Source organism: Protopterus annectens, chromosome 2.part1 (genome assembly GCF_019279795.1).
Source record: "Protopterus annectens isolate FY-2018-M chromosome 2.part1, PAN1.0, whole genome shotgun sequence".
Lineage (NCBI taxonomy): Eukaryota > Metazoa > Chordata > Ceratodontiformes > Protopteridae > Protopterus > Protopterus annectens.
The window spans coordinates 1,699,297,964-1,699,322,456 of NC_056729.1; the positions used below are offsets into that span (position 1 = coordinate 1,699,297,964).

A 24,493-nucleotide genomic window follows, 5' to 3' on the forward strand; every position below is an offset into this window, starting at 1 on the left:
GTAAGCATTCTTTGCAATGTGGTTTTGATGCTGTACAGGCCTCGTCTAGGGTGGCTGCCACTGGGTCAGTTCTTCGCAGGCACGCCTGGCTGAGGGATCAGAATTTATCTGACCATGTTAAGACAAGGATTTTAGATGCTCCTTTACAATCTGATGTGTTGTTTGGTTCACCTGTTGAGGCAGTCTTAAAGAAAATGGAAGACAAGGCTAAGTCTATGCAGACTGTTAAAGATTTTTGCAGGTTCAGCCTCCGAAGTTTAGTAGAAATTGGCCTACCAAGGGGTGGGCGTATCCTTCTTATGATTCCCAGTCTAGGGGTAGGTCTAGGCGTGGTAGGGGCAGAGCTCAGGGCTCTTTCAGGCCTAGAACAGGGAGTTCACCTGCACAGTCTTGGTGAGGGCAGGGGTCAGTCCTTTCGTAAACAGACCCAATGACCTACCTTTTCAGCTGCCAGAGCCTTCTCGTCTGGCAGCACCTTTGGGAGGAAGGTTGGCACTTTTCAAGGAAAATTGGAGTTTAATTACCCAAGACAGATGGGTATTGGATATCATACACCAAGGTTACAGGTTTTATTTCCATACCTTGCCTCCTTTCAAAGGCATGCCAGACGTTCCTCCTCAGCAAAGAATAGAGGCTCACAAACAGATTTCTCTGCTGCTCCAAATAGGGGCCATACAACCGGTCCCTCTGTCAGAAGTGGGCCTAGGATTTTATTCTCGCCTGTTCCTAGTACCAAAGAAGGGGAACACGTGGAGACCAATTTTGGATTTATCTATCCTCAACACTTATCTGGACATTCCCAAGTTCAAAATGTTGACGTTACAACAGCTTTTACCTCTGCTGGGCAAAGATCACTGGATGGTGACTCTGGATCTCAAGGAGGCTTACCTTCATGTTCCTATCAGGCTAAGTTGCAGGAAGTATCTACGTTTTCGGGCTGGGACTTCTCATTATCAGTTCTCTGCATTGCCCTTTGGCTTATCTACTGCGCCCAGAGTGTTCACGAAGGTTCTGGCTCCAGTGATAGCTTTCTTCAGGCTAAGAGGAATACAGATCTATCCTTATTTGGACGATTGCCTGATTCTGGCTCAAGGAAAGGACGAACTTCTTCATCATCTACACTATGTGATAGCAGTGCTAAGATGCCTGGGGTATTCTGTGAACGAAATAAAGTCCAGTCTAGTACCCTCTCAGGACATGTGCTTTCTGGGTGTGAGACTGAATACAGCATCCCAGATGGCCTTTTTGACCCCGGACAAACAAAAGAATCTTTCTCTTTACTTCCATCAATTGTCTCATCAGTCCAGGCTGACTGCAAGGACAGTCCTTCAAGCCTTGGGGTTCATGGCATCTTGTATTCTGGTGCTTCCCAATGCCAAACTGCATATGAGGAAGCTACAATGGCATCTCAAAAATGTATGGACACAGCACTGCCAAGATATGGACACTGTCATTCAGATAATACCTTGCATTCAAAAGGAATTCTTGTGGTGGGCTCAGGAATGTCACCTAAACAAGGGACTCTCTGTGACCCTGCCAGAGGCGAGTCAGATTCTAACGACAGATGCCTCAGACAAAGCTTGGGGAGCTCATCTAAATGGAAAGTGGATACAAGACACGTGGCCTGCCAGACTTCTACATCTACATATCAACTTGAAGGAGATGTTAGCAGTCCAATTTGCATTGATAACTTTCAAGGATTTACTTCTTCCAGGGCAGGTGTTGATTCTAACAGACAACACAACTGTCATGTGGTACATCAACAAGCAAGGGGGAACACATTCTTATCCTCTGTGCAGACAAGCAATGATTTTGTGGGAGACTGCTCTCAGTTTACAGCTAAATCTTCAGGCAAGGTTTCTGCCGGGAGCACAGAACTCCTTAGCAGATGTGTTGAGCAGACAAATAATGGATCCCCATGAGTGGAAATTGGATCCTCATGTTTTTCAGAAATTGACAGTGTCATGGGGAACTCCAGACATAGATCTGTTCGCTTCTCCACTAAACTACCAGCTGCCAAAGTTTTGCACAAAAAGTTTTCATCCCACAGCCTGGAAAGTGGATGCTCTTTCATTCAATTGGAGCAATCTTCATGTGTATGCCTTTCCACCTCTGCCTCTCCTCCCAAAGGTACTTCTGAAGGTCAGACAGGACAAGCCAAGAATGATTTTAATAGCTCCAGATTGGCCTCGACAGCACTGGTACCCACTACTGAGAAGTCTGGTACGGGAGCCTCCATGGCCTTTACCTTCGATTCCACACCTGCTGTCTCAGGAGAACAGTCATTTACTCAATGTCAAACTTCACTCTCTTCACCTGACAGCCTGGCATATTCTGTTTTAAACCCTGGAGGGTCTCAGCTTCCACAGCAAGTTTTGAATGTTATTTTGGAGGCCAGAAGGCCTAGTACAAGGAAAGTGTACGCAGATAAATGGAAGAGATTTTTATTTTGGAGTGCAGCAAAAGCATTTGATGTTTCTAAGCCTAATTTAAGTGTGGCTCTTCAATATCTTACTGAGTTACTGGACAAAGGTTTGTCCTTCTCTTCTATTAAGATTCATGCTGCAGCAATTTCTGCTCACTATGACTGTGACCCACCATTGTTTTCTCATCCTTTGTTTAAGCAATTCCTTAGAGGGGCAAAGAATATAAGACCCCCACGGAGAGCTCCTACTCCTGCTTGGGATCTCAATTTTGTGTTGGAGAAACTCACTCTACAACCTTTTGAGCCTGCAGCTACTGCTGAGTTGAAATATTTATCATGGAAGACTGCTTTTTTGTTGGCCATTACCTCTGCGAGAAGGGTTTCTGAATTACAGGCCCTTATGGCAGTTGAGCCTTTCTTAATTTTCCATAAGGATAGGGTATCTTTGCGTACTAATCCTTCCTTTATGCCTAAAGTGGTTTCTAGTGTGGCTTTAAACCAAACTATTAATTTGCCTACCTTTTATGCGAACCCCCAAAATAAAGGGGAAAAGATTTTGCACACTTTGGATATACACAGGCAGTTGCGATATTATTTGAGCAGAACTAAAGGGTTCAGGCAGTCTCAGCAGTTATTTGTTTCTTTTATAGGTTCATAGGTTCATACTAGGCTATCTGCCCGAGGGCATTTATAAGCCTAGCCCATTGTTTTGTGGCTTACGCCACCCCTTTAGTATGGGGAACTATACCCATTATTTTGCTGTGCCTCTGTCGAGCAGTGACACTGAGGTAATTCCTGGGGTATATCTGCGATCTCCCATCCATTGGTCAAGATTTCTCTTGAACAAGGCCAGCGAGGTGCTCTGCCTCACATGTACCGGGATTTTGTTCCACAGCATAGGGAGTCTTTGGGTGATGAATCTATCCCTCCAGCACGTCCTATTAATAGCCGTGTCGAGGTTTAAGTCTCCCGCCCTTGTGGCTCTGATGGATCTAGATTTTTGAGGTGAAGCATATTCATCAAATCTGGGTTTGACATGGCCTTGTATGTTAGGCAAAGGTCACCTCTGAGCAAGCGGTGCGACTGAATAGAGCTGGAGTTCTTTCAGTCGGGCAGCATAGGACAGATTTTGAGACCCTTTATCCTTTTGGTGAGGAACTTTGTGGCCTCTCCAGCTGCTGCAAGTGTCGGGTCAGATACATTCGAATGGGGCATTGTACTCAATCATTGGTCTGATGAGTGATGAGTAAAGGGAGACTATGACCTCCTTGAACTAGATGAGAATCCCTTCATGATTAGGTGGGCAATGTAGAAGGACTTCCTAACTACTTTAGCTACATGGGTGTCGAATGACAGACTACTATCAACCTGGGTCCCCAGGTCCCTGATAACTTCTTCTGTGCTCAGTGGATTGCCACCTATTTGGTAGCTAGGGGTAACCTTGTTTTTCCCAAGGGTATGACTATGCATTTTTGGCATTTAACTTTAGGCGTGGCTCTGGCACCAGTTATCCGTTTCTGTGAGACCCTTCTGAAGGATATGTGTGTCAGATGTGTTTTCTACTATGGCCCAGTTTGCAGTCATCTGCAAACTTTGTCAGCCATAACCCTCCTGTGTTTGCTTGTACTTGGAAAAGTAGATGCCAAACAAGAGTGGGCCCAGGACTGAGCCCTGTGGGACACCACTTGTGACAGGCTTTGAGTCTGACATGGCGCCAGCAACTCTGACCCTGTGGGTTCTGTCACTCAGCCAGTTTGCAACCCATCTTGTGATGTATGGGTTAACATTTAAGCTGATGAGTTTTTCAATGATACCCGAGTGAGGTATTGTATCAAGGCCTTAGCCAGATCGAGGTAGGCTGTATGGACTGCCTTTCCTCATCAATGGCTTTGGTGACTGTTTCAATATAGTCAACCAAGTTTAAAAGGCATGATCTCCCTTTGACAAAGCCAAACTGGGTTGGATCCAAAGTCTGCAAATTCCCTATGTCTTTATTTATGAGGTCCATTATGATCCTCTCCATGGCTTTGCAGATAAGGCTTGTCAAGCTAATCGGCCGGTAATTTCCAGGGTCTGTGGAGGCACCGCCTTTGTGAAGTGGGACCACAGTTGCAGTGGACCACTGCCTGGGTACGTATCCAGAGGTAAGACTTTGATTAAACAGCTGTCCTAGCTGTGGGTTTAATTCCTCATTGAGTTCGTGGAGCACACAGCCGGGGACACCATCGGGTCCCATGGATGCTGTGTTTTTTGCTTTGGAGAGAGCAGTTCTCACTTGGGCGCTGGAGATGTTTGGGGGGCTGCACTCATTTGGTATAGATATCTCTCCTTTTGGGGGGGAGGGGGGGGAGAAGTTTGCACTGAACCTGTCAGCCAACTCTGCTTTGAGTTCTCAGGGCAAGCCTGTGTCAAAACAAACTATTGCTTTCTGTTATTCCCATCATGGTAAGGAGGTTCCAGCTGGGATTAGGCCTCATTCCACTAGGGCTACTGCCACTTCTACAGCCTTTCTAAGGGGGGTAGCAACTAAAGATATTTTGGAGGCTGCTACTTGGAGTTCAGTGCATACTTTCTCTAAGCATTATCACCTTCCTCTTTACTCTAAATCGAGGGCTGGTTTTGCCACTGCAATTTTACAGGGCATTTTGGCAGCTCCTAATGCTTTATAGTTTTGCCATCCTCCCTTACCTCTGCTTTGGGATTCTACCCAAGTGTAAGGACTGCAGCAATGTGAGATGAAGAACATAGTACAGTTTTGTACCTACCATAAATGTAGATGTTCGAAGATCCACATTGCTGCAGTCCAATTTACCCTCCCTCCTTCCCCTCTGTAGTTAGAGGTGGTTGTGTGGTGTGGGTTGTACATATTGTAAATATTGTATATAATGTACATATAGTTAGTACACAGGTGTTTGGTTGTTTTTGGTTGTCTTTTGGTTTTGACCTTTCTGTTTAGGGTCTTCTGACATCTGGGGCAAGAAAAGACTGAGGATATGACGTCGGTCATGCGCATATGTACCCTGACGTCCTGATGTCAGTCTTATGCGCCTTGACCGACGTCAGCCTAATACTTTGATATTCGGGCCGACCGAGGACAGCGGACTACCCAAGTGTAAGGACTGCAGCAATGTGGATCTTCGAACATCTACATTTATGGTAGGTACAAAACTGTACTTTTCTGTCCTATCCTTATTTTTGCAAAGATATAACCTCCTTCTGGCCATCTACAGTATTATCTTTAAAACAGACTTAGTTTGATTTTGTTTTACATTAATTTGAGAACTGTAATTGGTAAGTTGCAGTGACTTCAGATATTTATTTCTAGGAATTAACTGTTCAGGTGAGGAATGGTTAGTAAGTAATTTAGAAAATGAAATTAGGAAAACTTTCAAGACTGAGAAATGTGCAGATAGATCAAAATCACAGTAATAGTAACTCTGTCAAATGTCACGAGATTTCAGTACAAGACTGTTGTGATGCATGAGATGGTAACTTAAAGGAGAACTGCACCAAAAACTGAAATAAAATATATGTTTTTTTTGTTTTGTTTTTTTGCAAATCTTAAACTTTTCTGCATTATCTGTGTCTCTGTATCAAAGTAGGTTTGTTGCACAGAAAGAGGTAAGAGTGAGTAGCATATTTGGTAGAGAGGTGAGGAATAGCCACATCTGTGGTGGCTGGAAGGGGTCATGAATTCGGCAGAGGGAAACACAAAATGAGTAACATAAAATGGTAATGAAGACAGAACAGGAAGAGGAGAATACATGAAGGTGCTAAAACCAGGCAAACATGTACATGGAAGGGGGGGCCTTTCTTATAAGCTTAATATTGAAAGATTACACCAGCATAGCAGTGCACTGAGGTAACATGAGGTAAATTAGTATTTAAATACGTTTTGAATGATTATTACAAGAAGATATGGAAAAAACGGAGTTGATATGTGATGTGTGAACAACCCAAGGGTACGGGAAAGAGTCACTGTCAGGAGGGCAGTATTCCATAGTTGAGGAATCTATAAGAAAACTGTCATACCACATAGTAATCAAGAAAAGCTGCAAGGAATTGAAAGCTCGTGAAGTAGAAGAAAATGAGAAAGGGCTCAGCCCAAAATTTAGAGAGATGTTAGTGCTAGGGGGTGCAGTCATTGTCTAGTGAAAGTGCATGGAAGCTGAAACTGGGTTATAAAGGGAATGTCAATGTTTGCTTCTGATTAAGAGAATGATCATTTGCACCGGGGTAGCAGAGTAGTCTCCTATACCAATGTGGCATTGGCTGTGCTAATACAACAGGCTTTGGTCTCTTGGCTTTTTTCATAGCTGTTACCAGTGAAAATTAACAACTGTCAAGTTAGTCCCAGACCCGTTTGTAAAATTGGCATCTCTGATGATTTGAAAAGACCAGGTTGCAAACTTTTATGATTATTTGTGTTGACCCAGAGACTGTAATGACTGCCTTCTTGATTCTAAGTGACAAGTAGCTAGCTGGGGCCCAGAAGTGAGCAGTGTTGCAGTCAGTGTAGGTTGACCAGTGAAGGTGAGGTGATACTGATATTCAGTTGCATTGATTTTGAATGGGTAATGCTTCTAGATTGAACAGTTCATGTTGCTGGATGACAGGATTGTGCTTTCTGGTTCAGTTCTTGACTGGAATGTTTTCTATACAGAGTCTGCATGCCCTTGTGGGTTTTCTTGTTTTTTTTTTTTACTTGTGTGTAATTTCTTGTGTGTACTCTCACACTCAACTCCTTAGCCACATGACTAAAAAAACACCTCCTTTCCTCCACTCAACATGGCTTTAGGCCAGGACATATCATTAACACTGCTCTCATTTCCTTCCTGGACACAGTTAATATAACCAGGGATGATGGATCCATAGTCTCCACACTCTTCCTCGATCTATCAAAGGCATTTGTCACAGTTTCACACTCCTTTCTGCTTACTAAACTCTCAAACCTTGGCACCTCTCCCTCCACCCTTCAGTGGTTTTCCAACTATCACAGTAATAGACAACAAGCTACCATATGGCAGCGCTGCTCCTCTCCTTTTACCAACACTAATACAGGCGTACCCCAGGGTTCCATACTGGCTCCCCTTTTTATTTAGTAAATTCATTAATGACTTTCATACAGCTCTTATCCACAGTACTGTCCACAGTACTGTAATCCAATACACAGATGATTCTACCATTATCTGCTCTTCTAAATCTGCCTGTGCACTTCAGCAGCTTACCCAAAAGGCATTCACCTCAACTGAATCCTGGATGTCACAGAACCATCTTGCCCTTAACCCCAATAAAACTAAACCCTTAATATTTACCCCACAAAAATCTAGCCCAGTTGACAAGTCTGAATTTTCAGTTCATTCCCAAAACAATACAGTTAAAACAGTGAGTGAGAAGGTCACTGAAAAAGCAATAAGTAAAAACTAAATGAAAACCCCAGCAAAGCTAGAACTTCCACTGAGTGACCTTCCAAATCTCTTGTATCAGAGGCACATGGGATATATGCAAATGATCGTTATGAACATTAGATGTTTCAGCTAATTGGCAATTCTGAATGCCCATGATCTGTTTCGTCGTTTTAATGGACAATTTCAGGCCAGTAAAGCCAAATCCCACTAGCTGTGGAGATGCATATTTCGGCCTTGTTATGACCTCATCAGCACATCACAAGCAGAGTGTTTGACTAAGCATTAGAAACACAGGGCTGTTATACCCAGCAGATATCATTTATCATTAGGGTCAAACAACAAGCTAAAACAGTGAGTGAGAAGGTCACTGAAAAAACAATCAGTAAAAACAAAATGAAAACTCCAACAAAGCTAGAACTTCCACTGAGTGACCTCCCAAACCTCTTGTATCAGAGGCACATGGGATATTTGCAAATGATCCTAATGAACATCAGGTGTTTCAGCTAATTCGCAATTCTGAATGCCCAGGGGCGCCTCGTGCTATCGGACTGCAGCCCTCCCACCTAGAAAAAACAATAGAAAAATCTGCAAAACAAGAAAACAAAAATGGAAGAAAAAATAAAATCACGAGTCCCGACTCCTCTGCGCATGCACGGACACATTAGAGAACTCAGACTGCCTTTGTCAGCAGTCCGGATACAGACAAAGAGGTACCCAGCAATCATTGCTGTGAGATACCCAGGAATCTGTGCGGTGACGACAGCACAGAACAGAGGAGCTCAAGAGTGCTTCAGCTGCAGGCAGAACCAATGAGGAGGACTGAGGGGTGAGCTGCTCTCACGGGACTTTCATTGCGTGGGCTTCATTCGTGGATTACTGCTGGACAAAGGCTTCAGGTAGGTGGTCGCTGACTGGATTGTGGCCTTGCTTTGTTCATGTAAACCGGATAGGTGTTTGGTCGCTGGCTTGCTTCGTGAACAGGTAGGACATTTATTTACAGCTGGTAAAGGCTTTGTGACAGGAATTATACTGCTGGATGAAGGGTGTGTGTGTGTCTGTGTGTGTCTCTGTCTGTGTGTGTGTGTGTAATGCCCCAGTTACTATATATTGGTGGCTAGAGAGAACAAATGGTGGTGGGTAGAGATACTCAGGCTTGAACCCTGGACATTGGATGCAGGTGGCAAGGACCTGAATTCCCTATCCACCATTTCTAAAAAAAATTGAAGATTTTTGCCTCATATTTGTCTGTTCCTCATAACATCTGTGGTTTCTGTATCTACATTTTTCTTTGCAAAGTCTGTAGTGCAGTGGTGCACTGGTAGCATTGCTGCCTAACAGGTACAGGTTATCTGGTTTGATTCTTGGCTGGGGTGCCTTCTGTGTGGTGTCTGCATGTCCTCCCATCTTACAAAGATGTGTCTGGCATTTCTCCCTGCTCTGCTGAAAACTGTCTTTTGTTCCAAGTCAGACTAGTTTCCTGGTTGAATATTTAAAAATAACAGGCATTTGAATTTCAGACTTCATATTCTTCAGAAAGTACATGGTAACACACAACTGTTTATTCTAGCAGATGTCTAAGTTTATAACATGGCTATTTGAAATTTGTCACTATTTTTGGGACTGTATTCCCCCATTATTGGCTTTGTCCAGGTATTTTGTGCTAAGCTTGAGAGTTATCTATGGTGAGAACTGAATTCATTGAATGTTTGGGGGCTGTATTCCCCCCATTACTGGCTTTGTCCACATGTTTTTTTGCTAAGAGGTTGAGAGCTATAGTGAGAACTGAATTCACTGAATATGTTTGGGGGCTGTATTCCCCCATTATTGGCTTTGTTCAGGTGTTTTGTGCCAAGAGGTTGACAGCTATGGTGAGAACTGAATTCACTAAATGGTAGCCATTTAAGTTTGTCTTCCTGTCTTTCACAAAACAGCTGATTTGGCATAGTGGTATGTTTCTCTGACTGTTTTGCACAGGGTCTCCTGGGTTAAAGATGTGGCAGTGGAATGTATGGTGGTAACACAGCATTTTATTCTAGCAACTTTCCAACATTATACAAGCAATGTTTAAAATGTGTCCATGGTTTTTGGGCTTTTGTCCCCCCCCCCCCCAATAAATTTCAGCTTTTTCCAGATTTCTTGTGCTGCAAAGTTCAGAGATACAACTGCGTGTCGAGTAGATTTTTACAAGAAGCTGAAAGCTGCAGGGGAACAAAACTTTAGTGCTGCTTATTCTGAGTCTGCTTGCATTGTTAATAGCACAACAGGTAGTGTACTTGCTTTTGATGCAGAAGGCTGTGGGTTCTATTCCCACAGTAGGTTCATAGGTTCATAGGTTTATACTAGGCTATCTGCCCTAAGGCATTTATAAGCCTAGCCCAAATTTTTGTGGCTTACGCCACCCCTTATATGAAAAAATACTGTGCCCATTAGTTTGTTGTGCCTCTGTCCAGCAGTGACACAGAGATGATTCCCGGGGTAAACCTACGATCTCCCATCCACAGGTCTAGATTTCTCTTGAACAGAGTCAGCGAGGTGCTCTGCCTCACATGGACCGGGATTTTATTCCACAGCATAGGGAGTCTCTGAGTGATAAATCTATCCCTCCAGCACGTCCTATTTATATCCGTGCTAAGGTTTAAGTCGCTTGCTCTAGTGGTTTTGGTGGATTTGGATTTTTTGAGGTGGAGCATGTCCATTAATTCCGGGTTGGACATGGCCTTGTATGTCAGGCACATGTCACCTCTGAGCAGACGGTATGCGACTGTATAGAGCTGGAGTTTCTTCAATCTGGCAGCATATGACAGATTTTGGAGTCCCTTTATCCTTTTGGTGAGGAACTTTTAGGGTATCTCCAATTGCTGCAGATGTCGGGTGAGATACATCCCGAATGGGGCATTGTACTCGATCATTGGTCTGATAAGTGAAGAGTACAGGGGAACAATAACCTCACTAGATCTGGATGTGAATCCCTTCATGATCAGGTGGGCAATGTAGAAGGTCTTTCTAACCACTTTAGCAATGTGAGTGTCAAAAGAAAGGCCACTGTCAACCTGGGTCCCCAGGTCCCTGATAACCTCTTCTGTGCTTAGTGGATTGCCACCTATATGGTAGCTTGGGGTTACCTTGTTTTTCCCGAAGGGTATGACTATACATTTTTTGGCGTTTAACTTCAGGCCATGGCTCTGGCACCAGCTATCTGTTTCCGTGAGTCCCTTCTGAAGGATATCCGTGTCTGATGCACTTTCCACTATGGCGCCCAGTTTGCAGTCGTCTGCAAACTTTGTCAGCCAAAGTCCTCCTATGTTGGCCTGTACTTCTGAGAAGTAGATGCCAAACAATAGGGGGCCGAGGACCGAGCCCTGTGGGACACCACTTGAGACCGGCTTGGAGTCTGACACAGCGCCAGCAACTCTAACCCTGTGGGTTCTGTCCTTAAGCCAGTTTGCAACCCATCTTGTGACATATGGGTTTACATTTAAGCTGGTAAGTTTTTCTACAATACCCGAGTGGGGTATTGTGTCGAAAGCCTTTGCAAGGTCAAGGTAGGCTGTATGGACTGCCTTTCCTCATCAATGGCCTTGGTGACTGTTTCAAGAAGTCGACCAAGTTCAAAAGGCATGATCTTCCCTTGACAAAGCCAAACTGGGTCGGGTCCAATGTCTGCAAGTCCCCTATATCTTTGTTTATGAGCTCCATTATGATCCTCTCCATAGCTTTGCAGACTAGACTTGTTAAGCTTATGGGGCGGTAATTACCAGGGTCCGTGAGAGCGCCGCCTTTGTGGAGTGGGACTACAGTTGCTGCACGCCACTCCTTGGGCACGTATCCTGTGGTAAGGCTGAGATTAAACAGCTGCCTTATGTGCGGGTTTAATTCCTCATTTAGCTCGTGTAGCACACAGCCGGGGACACCATCCGGTCCCATTGATGCTGTGTTTTTAGCTTTAGAGAGTGCAGCTTTCACCTGCGCATTTGAGATGTCCGGGAGGCTACACTCGGCTGGGATAGTTATCTCTCCTTTAGGGGAGAGGGGTGAAGTTTGCACTGAACCTGTCTGCCAGTATGTTGGCAATGTCTGTGGGTTCAGTGATTTTTGTATCATTTTGGACTAATTCTGAGCATATCTGGGAGTTTCCACCCAGGTTCCTAACATAGCTGAATAAGGCCTTATGATTGTCCTTTGAATCCATGGCAATTTTTCTCTCAAAATTGGCCTTAGTTGATTTTATGAGTGCTCGTATTTTTTACTAATAATGATCAGGGTGACTTCCCTTTTATGGATTTTGTTCTATCATGTAATAGCTTTCTCCTCTTATTGTAAAGTTTGTTAATGGCTGGGGTCCACCAGACTGGACGCTTGCCCTTTGTGGAAAGAGTCTTGGTTTTATTTGGGATTGCCTGATCCATGCAGTCCTGGAGGTGTTCATAGAAGGCATTTGTAAGGGCTTCCGCAGCTTGGGTTGTGGTTTCCACTGGCTCAGGGGCCTTGAAGGATACCACACCAGTCTTGAGTAGTGTGAAGTTTGCTTTAGAGAAGTTCTTCACTATGGTCTTTTGTTTGGGGTGGGGCGGGATGTGGATTTCCAGTGAGATTAGTTTATGATCAGATCTCACCAATGAGGGATATACTTCCGTGTGGAGCATTTTGTCCCCATGTTTGTGACAATGAGATCTAGTATATTTTCTCCTCTCATGGGAACAGTGACTAGCTGTTCCATGGCATTTGAATTTATGAACTCCAGGAACCGTTGGGCTAGAAAGTTAGGGCTTGAGTAATGTTCCCAGTCTATATTCGGGTAGTTGAAGTCACCCAATATGATGGTGTTTGGAGATACATTTATACCCTCCAGTGTCTTCAGGAAGGCTGTGTGGGGTTCCTGAGTTTGAGAGGGTGGCCTGTAGCATGCTACAATTTGTAGAGCAGTTTTGCCTATGGTTAGTTGCACCTGGATGATTTCCGAGCTTAGCGTTGCCACCAACCTGGAGGTGTGGGTATCCTTTATGAATATGGATACACCCTCCTTTTGTGGTGTGGTCCGGGTTTTGGGCCGGAACGCATGATATGAGGTAAAACCGAATAGTGCCGGGGTGCTCTCAGGAGCCTTGAACTAGGTTTCAGTTACAGCACAGACATCGATGTTCTCCATACTGAGAAGGGCCTCGAGTGCGTGCATTTTGAGATTTAGACTTCTGGCATTGAGCAGCATTACCCTCAGTTTCTTCCCATTTTTGTTTTCTAGGGTGGTAGGTTTAGAATTTGAGCCTTGCCTAAAAAAGGCACTATGGGGGTGGCAAGAGCCTTAGCCAATATCCGGAATCCCAGAGGTGACAGGTGCAAGCCGTCCCTTGCGAAGCAGCGTGGATTGTCAAGCATGTCATCCCAGGCAGACAGACACTGGATCCCTTTGAATGACACCAGACATTAAGCCAATTGTTAAAGCTGATCATCTTGTCTCTATATTGTGGCATCATTCTTGGTGAAGGAAGGATACTGCTCAGGGTTAGGGTCATACCTGCCTGGGCTACATAATCAGAGAGCTCCTCTATGTCTCTTTTCATGTAGTCCAGGGAGGTACGTCTCAGGTCGTTCACACCAGCATGGACAATGACTGTGTCATATTTGTACTTGCCGTGGAGTGACCCGGGTGCTTGTGTTATGTGGCGGATTCTAGCGCCCGATAGGCAGCTTACTGTGACCCTCTCCTTGTTCAGCCTGGTGAGTGGGACGTCAGTGTGTCTGACTATGGAGTCACCTATGACAAGTATGTTTGGTGTTGTATTTGGCCTTAAGGGCTGTGACTGCTTTGCACACTGCTTTTGTGGTTTATGTGTTGCTTTTGCATTGCTGATACTGTTCTGTGTTGTAAAGTGGGTGGATGCTGCAGTCCGTTTTTGGCAAAGATACCTAGAGTAGTAACTATGAACCTGTTATCAGTTTGCCATACAGTCCCTATTGCGATATTACTAGCTTATCACTTTTTTTTTAATGCATGCAACATAGGCAATTTATTCCTCAAGGCAATTTATTCCTCAAGGGCAACAGGCACTTTATTTGTAGATGAATAAACAATGACATATAAAGTTGTTTGCTAGCAGCAACCTCTTCATTGTTTCAGATTTCTTTAATTTGGAATTATTTAGATGACTTTTACTACTTCAGAGATTGTGCATATTTACTGATACTGGTGGACTGTAGAAGGTTGAGTAGACTTTTATGATGGAAATGTTCTGAATTGGGTAGTTTTGTCATTGGTACATGCATTTTGTTTCATTGTTTACTAGAAAAATGTTCAAAACAATACATTTAAAATGCCTTCTAACAACTGTACTGTATTGTACAAGGAATATAATTTAGTGCAGTCAGGAAGGTGTATCAAAGAGCACATGTATGTTTCATGTGCAAGGGGCCTATGATTTGAAAACAGCCCAAAGTTAATCTTTATCTGCCACTGGCAAAATGTATTTTCTTTGAATGTGGGTTTCAGTGCTGTTTCATTGAATGTGAGTTTCAAGGGCAGAGAAGTTTTAATGCTAAGCCTGTTTTCATTGTGAGACTGCGTTGCTTTGTTTAGCAGATGTCTTAGTGTTTGTGCTGTAAAATGCAAAATAAAACTTTCAAATGAAATCCAAATCATCATAGAAGTAAAGCAGTATGCACATTAGTGTTTATGGTAAATGGAGTGGAATAGCCAAGTAATGGATCATTGGAATGGCTTGCAGGGGGGGAGGGCTCCATTCGACCATGATTTTGTGAGGGGGAAGGGTGGCAAACTCAAAGACAGCCCCGGCTGAACTATACCTCCCAACTGTCCAGATTTTCACAGAATGAATAGATGTTTGCTTCTTATTTTTGGTTTGTTCCTCATAAAATTTGTGGTTTTCTGGAAAATCATTTAGGAATTAAGTCACTAAATAATGACACACTGAGTTTCAGACTTCATAACCTTCAGAAAAATGCATGCTAAAGTAAGACCTGTTATTCTATCAACCGTCTCAGTTTATACAAGAGCAATTTTTAGTACTGTTTATATGTTCCCCCAATATATTTGACCTTGTCCAGATTTATTGCATTAACAGGTTGAGGGGTACATGCAAATAAATTGCTTTATAGAACTAGGCATAGCCAAACCTCTCAACTGTCCCCGAATTTGACTTAAAATGTTGCTCTTCCCCTAATAATCCCTCTGCAAAATAGCAATTTTGGAAGAAAACATGGAGGGTTTACAATTAAGAAATAACTGTAATAATCAGAATTATAGATTACTTTTATTTCAGAAATGCATGAAGATTCTTTTATTTTGTCAGCTGCTCAAGTTAGCAGTACTAATATTAAAAAAGGTGTACCTTCTTTGACAGGTTCCCAGCTGTATTGTGTGGCTATTTTATATTTTGCATCACATTTTTGGTCCATTTTTCATAAAATTGTGGGTTTTTTTGCAAATTAGTGGTAAATCTTTAAAGACTGAAGTTTGAAAATAATGACAGACATTTGAGTTTCAGATTTCATATCCTTCAGAAAATTCATACTAATGCAAGACCTACTATTCTATTATCTTTCTAAGTTTATAAGAGCAATATTTAAAAATTGTCCTTATTTTTGGGCCTTTGTCCCACTTCTATGTATGGCTTTGTCCAGATTTCTTGCTCTGAGGTTGAGAGGTATGACAAATGTGTCAGGGCCATCACAGTCAGCCAGAGACATTTCAAATTGTGACATACTTGTTGCACCCCACTCCCCCATGTAGTGACTCTGGATGTGTCCAAGCAAGGCAAGGAGCAGTTATGCAGTGGAAATGTGCAGGGTATCCCCCCATCCAAGGTAGACACAAGTACTACAGTGGCTTTTCATCTGTTCTTGATTTTGCAGAATGGTCTGGTTTCTGTCATATTTTTGTACTGTTGATTTATGCTCATTACTCGGAAAGTGCCTGTTGCTCTGTGTTTTAAGTAGCAATGCTTTAATGAGCATCAGGTAAGCTTGTCTGAGATCATTACATGCAAGTAAGCTTTAATAAGCATACTGTTAAAGAATTGCCAACATTGAAAGCCTTTCTGTTGCCATGCAGAGAATACTTAACTAGATAATGTATAAAGTTGGGTATTGAAATGCATATGACAGTATTTGTAATAAAGGGCAGGATTACATTATTTTAAGAAGCTCATTACACTTGTTGGAGACTTCCAGTGATCTTTGAGGGCTTTACCCGTAAACTAAACAGAATGTCGTTCATGTGTGGTCCATAACCTGTACAGTAATCCTTTAAGCAATGTATCTTGAGCTTGTTTCTTGTTTGCTTTTCATTTTTTAATTTGATCATGTTTTCCCCATGAAACAAGTACATAGTTGTCAGGCAGCAGGTCTTTTTTGGATAAGAAACATTTTTTACAAGTGAGGGCATCACAGAGATTGCTACTTTCAGCATGTTACTTGGTACTTTAATAAAGCTGAATATAAATTATAATTAGAAATGCAGTGTAAGGAGAAGCGGTTTGAGTTGAGTGCTGCTTGTTTTTCTTGTACTTGATTTTGACTGGCATTCCAGTAATGTATTTAAAAAGTAATTTATTTTTTCATGCCTCACAACCTTTTTGTTTCCATCTTGATATTAAGTAAGCTGTCATGCAGACAATGCTTTGAAATATTTTTATTCTTTTATACCTCATTTGTCTTGATTGGACTCTCATAATGAGGGTTTGGCACCCAGGGCAGCATATTTAATTAAAGTTAGTTTTTGTGGTTTTGAGCATAGCTCTTCCCCTTTCTAGTTGGCTGCACCCCTTCCCATTGACCCCACCCATTCAGCTATCTCCTGCAGCCCCCCTTTGATTTGAATTCACCAGCCGCCACTGTGAATGCCCATGACTTGTTTTGTGTGTGTGTGTGTCAGAGTGGGTGCAGGTGGTCATCGTATGATGGATTGGCATCCTGTTGAAGTTCTATACCTTACCCACCACCTGTTTGTTACAGCAGCAGGGAATAGGCTGCAGTTCCCCACGAGCCCTGAGTAGGACAAAACATGGATCTCAAAATGATTGAATGTCTTAATGTAAAGAAGTGACAGCTTCCTTAAAAAGTTGTTTTTAAACTTTTGGTTTGTACATGTTATATGCATGTAAAACAGAAGCCATATTTGTTTGCTTGTTAACCAGATTAATCCACCAAGCAGAAATGCAGGCCAAGGCCACATTCTAGTTAACTGACATAGTATGCAGTTAGGGAATCTAACCCAGCACAAGTGCCTCTTTTTAGACCAACAGCAGAGCACGGTCTGGTTAAGTAACTTGCTCTGAGTGACACAGTAGACAGTGGGGAACTGAGGGAATCAAGCCCATGGCTACATTCGATTCCATGTCATAGAGGAATGAAGTATTGACTATGACACAGACAACCCGAGTCCGTTTAACAACCCGAGTGTTGGGGCTGACTGAAGAGGGAGAAGAATAATGAGATGAAGCCTAGTCACTTGACATGCACTCTGCCTTCAGTTCCTTGTACAGACTGGAGATGGGGCTAGAGCTCTGGGGGTCATGCCACTCATGCAAGTGTATAGCAAGCATTTTCATTTCCCCTGTTGCATTGTCAGCCCTTGGAATCCTGCAACCAGAAACAGAGAAATATTAGGGCATAACCATAAGGCCCCTGATGTTCTTCGTGTTTCACTGTTGCAGTCATCACATTTGGGTTATCTGCCTGCAGGTAGCCCTCAGCTAGCCTGAATACCAGAGTTTTCACATTCCTGCATCGGATGCTGTCTATTCTTCCGTGACGTCAGGGGTATAAAACATGTAGCCGACGCCATTACATCAGTCTTTCTTGCCGTGCGGTGCCCGAAGCTGAAGCAGTTCGCAAGTGCCCGTTGGCCGACTCCTGAAATTTTTGTTTTCGAATTCCGTTGGGGATCCTTTTTCTTGCTCCAACCGATGTCAGTAAAAATTAACAATTGTCTTACCTGTGGAAAGCAAATACCTCATAGAGATTTTCATTCGTACTGCATCCCTTGTTTAGGCACAGACCACGACGTCCCTTGCTGTCAGTTTTGTGCCTTGTTCAACCCCCGAACTCTTCATCATCGGGCTATATTTCAAGCAAATTGTTTTCGTACTCTGTCTCAGTACACTGAAATGGCTTTGTTAAGCCGTCCGACTACAGATCTTCCGAAAAAACGTAAGGATAAAGACAGAGATAGACCCCATAGGTCCAAAACTGCTGAAGACGCTTCCGTTAAGCTAGTCGCCAGTCCGCTGGTACTCAGTGAGGCGCTTTCATAGTCTCTGATACCTGCTACTTCAGATTCGCAGGTCGCTACTGAGACCGATTTGGAGTCCGTATGCCACGCGATGCTTCTTCGATGTGGATGTCTCTACCTTGGATGGGTCCGGAGCCACTGTGCAGGATTCTTCTGATCAGGAATCTGATATTTCTGTTCCTTCTGATTACTAGATTTGCCCTCATCTACCTATGAGGATTCTGATGCAGAGAATTCCATTCCCTCTGCTTCCCCTCCAGATGATTTTACTTTGGTGAAACCTTGCACACTCTTAGGGAGCATTTCCGCTGGGAAAGCCAGGATTACTCTGACTCCAAAAAGAGGCTTAGGGAATTCTTACTCCTTCTTCAACACAGGCCTTTAGCTATCCCTCCTGTTCTGGACATTGTAGATGATGCTTTCTTGGAATCTAGCCTTTCCCCAGACACTTTACCTCCAGCTCCCAGAAAACCTGACAGGTATTACAAAATACCTGACTCTCGCAAATCCTACTGTGGATCCAGAGACCATTTCCCAAGGACCAAAAGGCATTAAGGCTACTGCTGCCAAAAGTCCTACCCCTTCTGATAAAGATTCTAGAGCCTTAGACAGATGAGGTAAGAAGGTATACACTTCTGCTACTTTGGCCGTTAGTGCTTTAAATTGCCAGTTTCATATGTTAAAGTATCAGCAGCATATTATGGGACTACTTAAACAGAAAATGATGATTCCTGACTCTGCTGAACACAAATAATACAGGATTTAATGCATTCTGCAGAACAAGTTGGTAAACATACTTTGCAATGTGGTTTTGACGCTTTAGAAGCATCTTTCAGGGCTGCCGTCACTGGTTCTGTACTTAGAAGGCATGCTTGGCTTAAGGAGCAAAACTTGCCAGATCATGTTAAAGCTAAATTACTGGATGCTCCCTTAAACCAAGACCGCCTTTTTGGCAACAAAGCAGAAGTCGTCCTCAAAAAGATGGAGGAAAAAGCTAAATCTATGCAAACTGTTAAAGATTTCCTACAAGTACAGCCTCCCAGCATTGGCCTTCAAAAAACTGGTCCTTTCCAGTCTCTTCTGGACCTTCTCAGTCCAAACCCAGAAACAGCAGACCACCTAGGTTACAGTCTCGGGCTGCGCACAGGCCTAAGCAGTGGGGGCCTCCCACTTCCAAAGCAGGGAGTAGTAAGCCCACCCCCTACGGAAAAATGGCACAATGACTTAACCTTAACCCTTCCAAGCCTTGCTCAACTGCCTGCTCCCTTAGGAGGAAAGCTCGCCCTGCATGCAAAAAACTGGGAACTCATTACCCAGGACAAATGGGTTTTGAACATAGTTTCCCAAGGATACAGATTCCACTTCCACACACTACCAACCCCAAACGGTTGGCCAGACCTACCTCCAAATCAGTGGGCGGAGGCCCAACAGTAGGTTTTCTCTCTCTGCTAAGTATCAGGGCTATTCATCCTGTTCCAGCAGAACAAAGGGGGCAAGGTTTTTATTCAGGACTTTTCCTGGTACTCAGAAAAGACAACTCCTGGCATCCTATCCTGGACCTCTCTATTCTAAACACCTTTCTGGTAATCCCAAAGTTCAGAATGCTAACACTTCAACAGCTTCTTCCTATGCTAGGCAAAGATGCCTGGCTGGCAAACTTAGACTTAAAGGAAGCTCACCTGCACATTCCATTAAGGGAATCTTGCAGGAAATACCTACGCTTCAGGGCAGGCACCTTGCACTATCAGTTCTCTGCACTTCCTTTTGCCTTATCTACTGCACCTAGGGTATTCACAAAGTTTTGTAGCTCCAGCCATTGCATTTTGCAGGCAGAGAAATATTCAAATATACCCATACTTGGATGATTTTCTGATTTAGGCAGAAAGCCAGGACTTGCTATTACAACATCTGGCATTCGTAAAGAAACTTTTAACCTCACTGGGGTACACCATAAACGAAAAGAAATCGCACCTAGTACCCTGCCAACAGATTGTATTCCTGGGACAAGCTTGAACACAACTTCCCAGATGGCTTTCCTCACTCCAGAGAAACAAGTTTATTTGACAACCTACTTCAAACTATTGGCCACAAAACCCCAGCTATTTGCAAAGAAAACTCTGCAAGCCCTGGGGTTCATGGCCTCTTGCATTCTACTAATTCCATATGCAAGACTGCATATGAGGAAACTGCAATGGTATCTAAAAAGCCTATGGTGTCAACATTCTCAGGACCTGGAATCAATGATTCTTATCGTTCCTTGTATAAAGCCAGAGTTCCTTTGGTGGGCAGAGGCCTGCTACCACAACAAGGGACTCCCTTTCACTCTACCCCCTGCCACTCAAACCTTAACAGATGCATCAGACTATGCATGGGGGGGCTCACTTGGCAGGGCAGTGCATTCAGGGCAAATGGAACCCGAGACAGATGCACCTGCATATCAATCAAAAATAAATGTTAGCTGTACAGAATTCCCTGACAGCCTTCAAAGACCGCATTCTTCCAGGACAACTATTGGCAAAGACAGAGAACACCACAGTTATGTGGTACATAAACAAGCAGGGGAGAACCCACTTGTACCCTCTCTGCAGACTAGCCATGGCTTTGTGGAACACAGCCTTGAGCTACCAAGTGCACCTACAAGCTCAATTCCTGCCAGGCAAGCTAAATTCACTGGCAGACGACTTAAGCAGAAATCGCATGGACCCACATGAATGGAATCTAGAACCAAAAATATTCAATTTCTTGATGAACAAATGGGGGACTCCAGGGGTAGACCTGTTTGCCTCACCTCAGAACTACCAATTGGACAAATTCTGCACAAGGACTCCCCACAGTCAAGCTTGGAAAGTGGATGCCCTGCCCTGTTGGAGGGATAGGTTCCTGACCCAGAGACTCCCCAGACTCTGGAATAGAATGCCCATACTTGTCAAGCAGAGTGCCTCTTTGGCCCTCTTCAAAAGAAACCTTGATGATTGGATGGGAGAAAGGAAATTCACCTCGGGGATCATGTCAGTCGCCCTGCTAGACAGGGGTCCAGGGAAGTAAATAGTTTGGAAAAAAATATCCAGGGAATTGTTATGGCTAGGCTTGTATAGGCCCTAGGGCCAATAGCCTAGTACCAACCTATGAACCTATACTTAAAGCTTCTCTGTTTATGCCTTTCCCCCTCTGCCTCTCCTCTCTAATGTTCTGCTAAAGATCAAACAGGACAAGCCAAGGACAATACTGATTGCACCAGACTGGCCACGCCAGCACTGGTACCCCCTCTTGCGCAGTATGACACTGCTGGAACCATGGCACCTGCCTCAGACCCCCTTCCCTGCTGTCCCTGCAGGCGGGCCAGATTCTGCACCCTCAGCTCCAAACCCTGAACCTTGCAGCCTGGCTAATTCCTTGAGCTCTCCAATAGCATGCCTCAGTAAGCAGGTGCTAGATGTCATTCTGGAGGCAAGGAGGCTTAGTACTAGAAAATCCTATGCTGAAAAGTGGAAAAGATACAGTTACTGGAGCCAGACTCGGGGGATGGGCACAACGGTGCCCAGCTTACCCCATATTCTCCAGTACTTAACAGAAATGCTCCACAGGGGCTTTTCCTTCTCGTCAATTAAAATTCATGCCTCTGCCATTTCAGCAGATTATAATACTGAGCCACCCCTCTTCTCTCACCCCCTGTTAAAACAATTCCGTAGAGGGGCCAAAAATGTAAGACCCCCCCAGGACAGCCCCCACTCCAGCCTGGGACCTTAACTTTGTATTGGAAAAGCTCACCCCCCCCCCACCCTTGAGCCAGCTGCAACAGCAGAGTTGAAATTCCTTTCTTGGAAAACAGCCTTCCTTCTAGCCATAACTTCAGCAAGAAGAGTATCTGAATTACAGGCCCTCATGGCAGTGGAACCCTTCATTATCTTCCATGCAGACAGGGTTTCTCTCAGGACCAATCCTTTTTTTATGCTCAAGGTGGTGTCTAGTGTGGCCGTAAATCAGTCCATTCATTTGGCTACTTTTTTCCCTAATCCACAAAACAAAAGGAGAATGAATACTGCACTCTCTGGATGTGCACAGACAACTTTTATTTGGACAGGACTAAGCCTCACCGAAAATCTGAACAGATGTCAGTTGGCTTTGCTGCAGGGGCAGAGGGGAAAGCAATTTCAAAGCAAATCATTTCCAGATGGATAGCCCATTGCATTAATTTCTGCCACAAGCACCATGGAAAACCTTCCCCACGGGGTAAGATCACATTCCACCAGGGCTGCATCTACCTCTGTAGCCTTTCTCAGAGGAGTCCCTACCAGGGACATCCTAGAAGCTGCTACATGGATCTCTGTACATACCTTCACCAAGCATTACCACGTGCCTATTTTTTTCTAAATCCAGAGCCGGTTTTGTCACTACAGTCTTGCAGGGCTTAATAGCTGGCCCTAATGCTCTCTAACTTCCTCCCCCCTTCCTTAGCTTTGGAAATCAACCCAAATGTGATAACTGCAACAGTGAAACACGACCAACATAGTACAGTTGTGTACACTTACCATAAATGTAGCTGTTCGAGTGTATGCACTGTTGCGGTCCTGGTTACCCTCCCTCCAGCCCCCTGACTTCTCTTGGCTCTACCTTTCCTTCTTGTTGGTATATTTAAGTTTTTTGGTGTATTTGCTTTTTGATGGAGGTGTACCATAACATATAATTGCTTCCAGTTGTGGGGGGCACCTGACATCTGGGGCAAGAAAAACTGATGTAATGGCGTCGGCTGCATGTTTTATACCCCTGACGACCTGACGTCATGGAAGAAGAAACAGCATCCGACGCAGGGATCCAAAGACTCTGGTATTCAGGCTGGCTGAGGGCTACCTGCAGGCAGATAACCCCAATGTGATGACTGCAACAGTGAATACACTCGAACGTCTACATTTATGGTAAGTGTACACAACTGTACTTTTACTGCATGGTGGATGACCATGCTATATTTGACTGTTGACTGGTTAAGGAGCGAATGGTTGGAAACCTTATTTTGGGGGCGGAGGGGGCAGGAGTACATGATGAAGCTTCTTAGTGGCTCATAGGCATAATATTATCTGCTGAATTATCAGAATGCCCACATGTAAACAAATTAGCCTGATACTTAGAGAGACACACACACACAATGCAGAGAACTCTCTGAGCAACTACTGTGAGGAAAGGGATACTCCAGGACGTATGCTATGAAGCCAGGTTTTACAGATAGTTTAGTTACACGTTTCCTATCATAGAGAGCATCAGTGAAAGTGTATATAGGTTAAATCCTTCAGATGAATTCAAATTAAAGCCATGCTGTATTTTTGTGACCTTTTTATGTTCACAGCACTAACAGAAATTACCATTGCAAAACATTTGTTTCATTTTTCTAATGCTATGTCTATTGTCCTTTGCAGAGATCTTATAGTAAAGAACTATTTGAAGAAGTAATTTCAAAAATGAAGAAGGCAGGAATCAAGTCTACAATAGCAGTAGAAAAGTTTAAGCTGCTGGCTGAAAAAGTAGAAGAAATTGTAGCAAAGAATGCCCGTGCAGAAGTTGATTATAGTGATGCACCTGATGAATTCAGAGGCAAGTAATTTTTACATTTTATTAAATTATCACTCCCTGAAGCTGCAAATTAGAAAAATTCATTAATTTTTTTGTCTTGCAGACAAGTGGACTTGAAAGTAAACTATCCTGACTAGAAGGAACCCTTCAGCAGCCTAAGTTTTTTAGACATATTTTTGCCTCCTCCACAGCTGACCTTCAACTGTTGCCAGGTTCTCTCCTTGTCCATGGGGTCTACCTTACCTCCTAACTCCCTGGGAATGTCTAAAACTCGCATTCTGGGCCAGTGATGAAACTGAGGCACCTGGAACAGCATCATACTATGCAAAGGAGTATTTTCTCTTGTACTTGCCACCCACTTTGTGAGCTGCCTGTAACACCCTATGGGTAGGACATGCAGTTGGTATTTACAAGGGTCTGAAATCATTATAACTGCCCAGCCCACCCTCAGGTGGCACTGCACATGAGTCTTCCTGATCTCCCCCAAGGTGATCAATCACACTGTTGTGTTTGATCAGTCAAGCCATTGTGCCCCAAGTGTTTATATCTGCCTCCACCACCCCATGATGGACACTTCAATCCTCACTAACTGCTCTGTCAAGCACCTGAGTTGCTGCTCATATGCCAGGTGCCTGGCCCATAGTCCCTCTGTACTACTGGTGAGCACAATCAGATCATTCCAAGAGTTTTGGCTTAACGGCCTTCAGGATATCTGCATGGAGAGCCTGTCTGTGATGTATGAAAAAGTAAGATGAAATCCATTAATTTTGCTGGTCAAGCTGTGGGGACTAGGCTGTTATGGAGTGACTAACTTAGCCCCAATTTTAGCCATCTGTTTTGCAGTTTTCAGTT

At 43.8% G+C, this 24,493-nt stretch overlaps 1 protein-coding gene across 2 annotated transcripts in view; it reads left to right on the forward strand.

The window, feature by feature from the left end:
* The window catches only part of UBE4B (ubiquitination factor E4B), a 2,592,778-nt gene that overhangs the window by 2,388,995 nt on the left and 179,290 nt on the right, over positions 1-24,493 (forward strand). For both annotated transcript variants that reach the window (XM_044063145.1, XM_044063144.1), the window contains one exon: positions 23,488-23,662. In XM_044063145.1, the coding sequence (XP_043919080.1) occupies positions 23,488-23,662 (175 nt within the window). The remainder of the gene's footprint in view (positions 1-23,487; positions 23,663-24,493) is intronic.